The sequence below is a fragment of the Sciurus carolinensis genome, chromosome 11, assembly GCF_902686445.1.
Source record: "Sciurus carolinensis chromosome 11, mSciCar1.2, whole genome shotgun sequence".
Lineage (NCBI taxonomy): Eukaryota > Metazoa > Chordata > Mammalia > Rodentia > Sciuridae > Sciurus > Sciurus carolinensis.
In genome coordinates this window covers 71,675,862-71,684,204 of record NC_062223.1, presented here as the reverse complement: position 1 = coordinate 71,684,204, position 8,343 = coordinate 71,675,862, and the positions used below count along the sequence as shown (strand labels likewise).

The following is an 8,343-nucleotide window of genomic DNA, read 5'->3' as shown; positions in this document are numbered from 1 at the left end:
TCACTCTGCTTGTATAAGACAGAAAGACACTCCTGCAGGACACTGTCATGTATTTGAATTGGGGGTTAGGTGGTGATTAATGTCAATATCCGAAGAGAATGACAAACATTTGATCTGTGCTATGTTCTTCAAGTCTTATCAACTTTATGAAACCACATCCAAGCCTGTGGATGTGTAAATCAGTTCCACAGCAACAGCAAACTCAGCCTGCTTCCCTAGCCTCCTTCATGACTCAGTCTCGAAAGCGCTAAAATACACTGGAACCAGTACACGTGTAATCCTAGTGGCTGAGGAAGCTAAGGCAGGAGGATCGTGAGTTCAAAATCAGCCTCAGAAACATAGCAAGGCTCTAAGCAATTTAATAAGACCCTGTCTCTAATAAAATATAAAATAGGCTGGGGATGTGGCTCAGGGGTTAAATGCCATGGGTTCAATCCCTGGTACCAAAAAAAAAAAAAAAGTGCTTAAATTGAGATTATTACCCATTCTCATCAACTGCCTTGGTTCCACAGAGCTTTGGAGACTGAAGAAAGAATACAAATCCTCCAAAGTGAGCAAAGTTGGGTTACGTCAGTATTAACAGAGGTTTAAAAATAAGTGTGAATGTCTGGCCCAGTGACACTCTTTCTCTTTGGCCTTTTCTGTGCCCATTCTCTTTCCCACCTCTTTCATTTCATCTGATAATCAAAGATGAACTAATTATAAATGATGATTTTTTTATAAACAAGTCAGTTATTTCTGCTAGCACATAAATATTTGTAAACATCTGAAACTAAAAAACAATACAATATTGGGAGGCATTTGCAAATAGTATTTTGGGGTACTCTGAGCTAGTTCTTTGACTTATATTGATCTTATCTGCCTTAAAATAAACCATGTCACTTAGATTTATTTTTTCTAATGTTGTAGGAAAAGAAACTGATCTAGAAGGTAAAGGAATTTTTTCAAAGGTCTCCAGTTAGCAAATGGCACAGCAGAATTTTAAGCCATTCTAGGTATGAATGGTCAAAGTGTCAATACACTTAATACTGTACTAAAGTCAGAGAAGTAAAGATTCAGCAGAGAAAAAGACATCATGAGCTCAATGATGTTAGCATTGTGGGCAGTCGAAGGAAAGATCTTCAACTATTACAAATTTGGCTTTTGCAATGGACCACAAGGCTGGCACCTTTATCACTATGCACTTATCAATGTGCACTGTCACGTGCTTGCCTTCTGGAAATAATCTTCTGGATCACACTATCTGCCACTGCTTGTGGCTCAGAGCTGTAGCAGGAAGAAGGCAAGCACCCTGGTCTAAACTGTGACGGGTAAGTGCCCTGATATACTCTGAAAGACTAGTCTACTGTGCCACTCCCCTGGACACTTCTTCCTCTGCTAGTGAAGGGTCGGGCTGCAAATCTCCACCCTGAAGATGAGAATGACTCTGGACTGAAATTGACATATCACCCTAGCTATTTCCTCAGAGTTTTCCAAATTTCACAAATAGTTTCTCTCTGATTTCTCAGCCTGGCATCTTCCCTCAACACTGGCAAATGTTGTGCTCCTACGATACTCTAAAGTTTCTCTAAGACAAAAAGACGTTCCTTTCCTCTGATATGGAACAGGAGATTATGGGCTCCCTTGCTTAGATAATCCTAGTTTATGGTAAGTAGCTGACCAAGTCACAGGAAAACTGATATATGCAACGACATGCATAAAATAATACCCTTCTCCTCTCCCCTCCTCTGTGTGTCTCTCTCTGATACACACACACACACACACACACACACACACACACACAAACACACACACACACACACACACACACACACATAAACTTGGAACCAAATTCTCATATTTCAATGTTAGGGATATTAAAATCAATATTCCCTTGTTCTTTAACCTGAGCAGAAGTCATTCTATAGGCAAAGAATGATGGAATTAGGTTATGTTAGCTGCTTCAGATTATTACAGTATCCTGGGGATATAAAGGATTAAAAGAAGATACTTTTCTTTGTTGTATTTAAGGGACCAAGGAAGATTCTTTTACAATGATTTAATAAAATTTATTAGATATTTGCTCTGTTCATACCTGAAGAAAGGCATGATTTTAGGACATATCATACTGTTAGATGTTATTTATTGGTGTTGTATGTTGTAAGGTAGATAAACATAAGTTGTCTGATAAGCAACAGGCATTTTTAGAAGCGTATTACGGTACTGTAGAATAAGTAAGGGACTGGGTATATGGGATTGGAAACTAAGGCAGTTCCATAAGATGAGGAAACATAAAAAATTAGCAATACTCTCATAGAATAAACAGAGAAGTCAGGGAAGCACAGTTCAAATGCAGAAAATTCTAAAGACATCTAATAGATCTTCCTTTTGTCATGTGACTACATTAGATCCTTGAGGTAAATTCTTAGATTTATATCAAATCAAAACACTGATGATGGTATATGGCAGCAAATCTTTTCTGAATTGAGGACTTTTTATTTTTCACCTGTTGTACACTATTTTTTTTTCTTTTTTTCCTTCATACTGGTGCATTATATTTGTAGACAATAGTGGGATTCTTTGTTACATATCTGCACATGTACCCAATATAACCATATAATTAGATCCATTTCATTCCCCAGTACCGCCACCTTTCTCTACTCTGCTCCTTCTTTTCCCTGGTCCCTTTCTCTACTGATTGGACATTTTAACTATAGACAATTCAAGAAACAATGGACACGGTGATTTCCCCAAGTAATGGATGGAAGGGAATGTCATAAAACATGGATATATACTACAATGTGAAGTATTTCCAGTTCTTTCAAAGATCTCATGAATTAGAAAAAATGAAGTCATGGGCAATATTGCCTGTGATAGATCTCAGAACAATAGCACATGTTGAGTAATTTTCAATTAACCTTGAAACGAACAAAATCTCGGATGTTTGTAAATTAACTTCACATATCATTCCTTCCAGTGCACTGATATTTTCCTGTCTCTCCAGGACCTGGATAAGAGAAGATTCTAATGAAAGCAAGTCTGCTTTTACATGACAGAATTTATTGACACCCGCTAAGACAATGCCATCCATCAATAATACCCAGTTTCATCCCCACTTCTTTATCCTGCTAGGAATACCAGGACTGGACACTCTACACATCTGGATTGCTTTCCCCTTCTGCATTGGGTATCTGACCTCCCTTGTGGGGAACATCACCATTCTCTTTGTCATCAAGACTGAACACAGTTTTCATCAGCCCATGTTCTACTTCCTGGCCATGTTGTCCATGATTGATCTGGGCCTATCTACATCCACCATCCCCAAAATGTTGGGCATCTTCTGGTTCAATCTCCACGAGATCAGTTTTGGAGGCTGCCTTACTCAGATGTTCTTCATCCACATGTTCACTGGCATGGAGACTGTTTTACTGGTGGTCATGGCTTATGACCGCTTTGTTGCCATCTGCAATCCTCTCCAATACACCACCATCCTCACCAATAAAACCATCAGCATCCTAGCCTCTGTTGTCATCGGAAGAAATTTAATTCTTGTGACTCCATTTGTGTTTCTCATTCTGCGACTGCCCTTCTGTGGGAATCGCATCATGCCTCATACGTACTGTGAGCACATGGGTCTTGCCCAACTGGCCTGTGCACCCATCAAGGTCAACATAATCTGTGGACTTATGGTGATTTCTAATATTATTGTGGATGTGATCCTGATTGCCTCTTCCTATGTGCTTATCCTTCGAGCTGTCTTCCGCCTTCCCTCTCAAGACGCACGACTAAAGGCTCTCAATACTTGTGGTTCCCATGTCTGTGTCATGCTGTGCTTTTACACACCAGCATTTTTTTCTTTCATGACACATCGCTTTGGTCATAACATTCCCCAGTACATCCATATTCTTCTGGCTAACCTGTATGTGGTCATCCCACCTGCCCTTAACCCTGTCATTTATGGAGTTAGGACCAAGCAGAATCGAGAGCATGTTGTAAAGATATTTATACAAAAAGAATAGAACTATATAAAGTTTGGGTAAACATATTTATATACAACTCAAGTTATAATAATGTAGCTCCATTTTAAACATCCCATAACACTAACTCATAGTTACATCTTTCATTTTGATTGGAAGTGCTTTAGCACTGACAGCAAAACTACCTGTGCTGCCCATTCTCCCTATCTCCTTCCATGTACTTGGACAAAAGGAAAGACTAATAGAGAAGAGGTTGGAGGTATCAGTAGTTTTGAAGTAGAACTCTCTCCATCTCTCCATATATCTTGTCATGAGGTAAGTTGGGATCCTTGAAGGACACAGATCTAATAATAGTTAGATGATAAAATAAGGTTCAATCCATGTGGTTAGTAGCAATGACTGGATGAGAACATTTAATGCGTCACTGTTTTCTGTCCTTTTACTGATACCAAATTTTGTCATCCTCTCTAGATTTATTTTTTATTTAATATTCTATCAGTCTTATTCTTACAATCATTTTCAATAGTCAGTCCCAATTCCATACTCCAGATGCAGTATTGTGGTCTGCTTTAATATAAGTCAAAGAAATGCTCAACAGAAATTAGCAACTGATTACAGAACTCTTGCTTAAAAATCAGAAGTGTCCTTCATATCCTGTGCTTTGGAAACTTTCTCTAGGCCTGTAGGACAATATGTAAAATACTAAAAAGCATACCAGAATAAATTATTAGGAATTAAGGCAGGTAAACTCAAGAAGATAAGAGAGCAATTATATTCAGTTTCTGTGGACCTGGGCAAGTCTTGGTATGAAACTTGACCCCAGCTAAGTACAGTTTCTGCACCTATAGCATCTTGTGGAATTTCCTAGGTCTATGTGCATGGATTATAATTTGGTTTGGGGTTTTTTTTTGCATGTGTTGTTGTTGTTTTGTGACCTCCACTTCAAACTCTTAAAATTTTATGGGAATATCCATTTTTAAAGATGGAAATACATTTAAACCTGATCTATCCCATTATCTTACAAATAAAAAGACAGAGGTCCAAGGAAACAGAGGCACTCATGTACATAAATTAGATATGTCACACTCATCTTTTACATCTTTTTCATGTAACAAGAGAAGGAAGATCACTCAGATAAATTCTTTGACCAGCAATTCTTAACTCATAGAAGATTTGAGTAGAAAATATTCTATGTAAATATGTGAGGTCACACCATGGGTCTCAATTGGAGATGTCTAGAAAAGTAGGCAACAGAACATAGCCTAGGGTTGGTGTTGATAATGAAGAAGGAGACTCCAGAAACTGTCGGAGTGTGGTTACAATAGATCAGTAATAAACAGTGACTGAACGTGGTCTGGTCTTTATCACCATGGTCCATGGTACTGAATGGTAAGCATCCTGGTCAATATCTGTAACACACACAAACATGCTAACTAAAAAAGATTTTTCATGTTTCAGTGATATTAAAAAGTCTGTATAAGGCACATTATGCATGTAGCATGTATAAGGCAATTTCCTGTTACATACATTTATGGAAGTGGGAAAGCTTAAACATAAACCTAATAGTATGCACTGTGTGGATTGGAGCACATAGTAAAGAGGTTCATAAACAAATTGCAATACCAAACTTATGCCTGGGATGTAGGACAGTGGTAGAGTGTTTGTCAAGCATAAGCAAGGCACTGGTTTTCATCCCCAGTACACTGGGGGAATAAGAAAGAAAAAGCTTAGACCTGGCTGTGCAGAGTCCCTGATCTGGGCTCCCTTGTCAGGAAACCATGAGCAGCTTCCTCAAAATTTTAGAAGTCCACTTTGGAGTATAGCCACAATAAGGCTCTCTGGGTGATGTGACCTAACTCTGAACCAAACTCATAGAGTTCCAATTCTTGTCTGCAGAGAACTCTGTGACTATCTTCCTTCTGTACCCGCCAGTTTGTGGAATTACCCATTTTCCCTAAGAAGCTCTGTGATTCTTGTCTATTGGGCTGTCATAGGGTCCTATGGCTGGGACTTGGTTTCAAGAGAGTGATTTGGTGAACAGATGAGATTTTCCTCTGAACAGTAGTTTTCTTTCATGAAATCACACAAGATTAGGCCACAATAATGTTGCAGATATGCTGATTTGAGGTGATTCTTAGATCAGACCCAAGATGTAGGTAGGACTCTAGTTTACCAAAGTTTCACCATTGAACCTTGGGCTCATGCCATGTGTTGCATCTCACCTATCTTTGTTCAAAAGTCCAGGCTGCCTTCTATCTTTAATGTTCAGAGTGGCAGAGAGAGCAGCAGATGTCATGTACTTTATCACAAACGCCCAGCCCTGGCACCAGGACGCAGAGTGATCATTCCAACCCCTCAGCAGGTTCCACATCACCTGTCAGGCATCTGCACCAAAGTGGTGGTTAATCTTCTCCAGAGTCGTGGGATTTTTTGTCTTCTTTGTCTGTGTTTGTGTGTGTGTTGTTGTTGTTGTTGCTGCTGTTGTTTTTGAGTACTGGGGATTGAACCCAGGGAATCTGTGCCACTCCAAAATCTTTGAGATGCCACCATGTATTTTCAATCTGGGTCCTGCTTGACCATCCATGTATGGAGGAGACTCTTCTTCCCACCCTGCCCACAGCACATCACCCCTACTCCAGCTGGTGGCACTATGTGAACACAAGCAGTGTGGTCAGCATTAGAAGAGATCACCTAAAAATGCAGAAACTAGGGTCTAAATAGTCCAAGTGGTTGGAAGATGTTTTTCTACAGTTATGCTATAAAATTTCTTACAAAAAATTAACATGAACAGAAAAAATGATCATTCACATTTTTAAGAATGCAATGGTTAAGCCTGGTATTTGTGGTCAATACCAATGAAGCACAAAAAGAAACTTTAGGCCAAGCCTGGTGGTGCATGCCTGTAATCCCAGTGGCTTGGGAAGAACCAGTTTCAGCAAATACCGGAGCATATGCATAGACGCAAACATATGAACATATAATGGGATATGAGAACACTCATGGTAACCTCCCTTTTTCCCTCTCTAAATCCTTTTATTTTGTCATTCAGAAGAGAAGCTCTGTGTAGTCAGTCATCCTGGGAGGAGAGGGTTGATAGCATGTCCAAAAGTGGAGAACAGATTGGTGGAGAGATGGGAAGCCTGTGAGCCTGCATAGAGTGGTTACTGAATATTCTGAGTTGACTTGGAGGAGCTTCTTCCATCTAAGGTTGGAAGCCAGTCACTGGGAAGAGTTCATCATAACTGAACTAGGGTAATGAGTAAAGAGGTTCAAAAAGGGAAAGGAAGAGAGTCTCAGAAAGTTATGGTGGAGAAAACCTTAGACAACATGCATGAAAGTGCATGTTAAACAGAAAAATGTACAAAGTACATAAAAGGTGAAGATCATTGCATCAGTAGTGGTCACAGTGATGGTAGCAGTTTGCAGGAGAGGTAGTGACATAGTATACTATTTTGTTGTTGTTGCTGCTGATAAATCTATTGACAAGGAGCATTCTGAATCTGTCATGTATCTAAAGTACCAAGGGACCTTTTAGAAATAATATTAATAAACGAAAGGATTCTAATGAGAGCAGAAACCTTGTTTGAGACAAGGACGCAAAATTATGCAATGCAAGGATTTAAGTCCCATGAAGTTGAAGACGTCTACTTAATGGCTTATGGACTCCTACATTTGGAGCGGCTTTTGCCACATAGTGAGCATTCCATGAATATTTGTCATATGGGAATTTTTATAATACACCTGAGGAGGATAGAAAGTGATAGCAGTGATAAGTTTGCAGTTGATTCTGAATATAGTAGGTGGGAAACTTAAGTCACTGGGAGCAGCTAGAACATGTAACAATTTATAAGATTTTAGGATGTTGTCACATAAGCTATATTGCATTTTAAAAACAATATAACAAATAAATCTATGTGAAATTAACCTCAACCCCGACCCACTCATTCTAAGTGCTGTCACAAGAAGTCAAAGGATTTCTAAAAAATCCGTGTATGTGTGTGTGTGTGTGTGTGTGTGTTTAAATTTTGAGGATATATCTGTATATCCTCAAATCCGTTCTCTTGGTCCCACACAGTCTGGTTCCTGGCTCTCTTCTCATAGCATGTGAACTACTGCTTCCCAATCTCATTAATTAATCTCATTAGTAATTAAGGTTATTATATTGATGCCTGAGATGTTTTCAAAAAGGAAAAATATGAAGGACTTTGGGTGAAAAGGAATGAATTAGGAGGATAGTTATGGTAAAAGATACCTTGTTAACTCAATAACAGTGAGAAGGAAGAAAAATTGATTGAATCACAGTTTCTGAAGAGTACCCCTACTAAATTATTTTTTAATTTACCTGTGGTGGTCAACCTCCATCACTAGCAGGATGGCACAGCATTAT

General features: G+C 39.0%; 1 protein-coding gene across 1 annotated transcript; it reads left to right on the top strand.

The window, feature by feature from the left end:
• Window positions 1–3,059: 3,059 nt before the first annotated feature.
• Window positions 3,060–3,998, top strand: LOC124959773 (olfactory receptor 52E4-like). Its single transcript, XM_047518156.1, has one exon. It carries the CDS (start codon window positions 3,060–3,062, stop codon window positions 3,996–3,998), a length of 939 nt encoding a protein of 312 aa, XP_047374112.1.
• The last annotated feature ends 4,345 nt before the right edge of the window (window positions 3,999–8,343 follow it).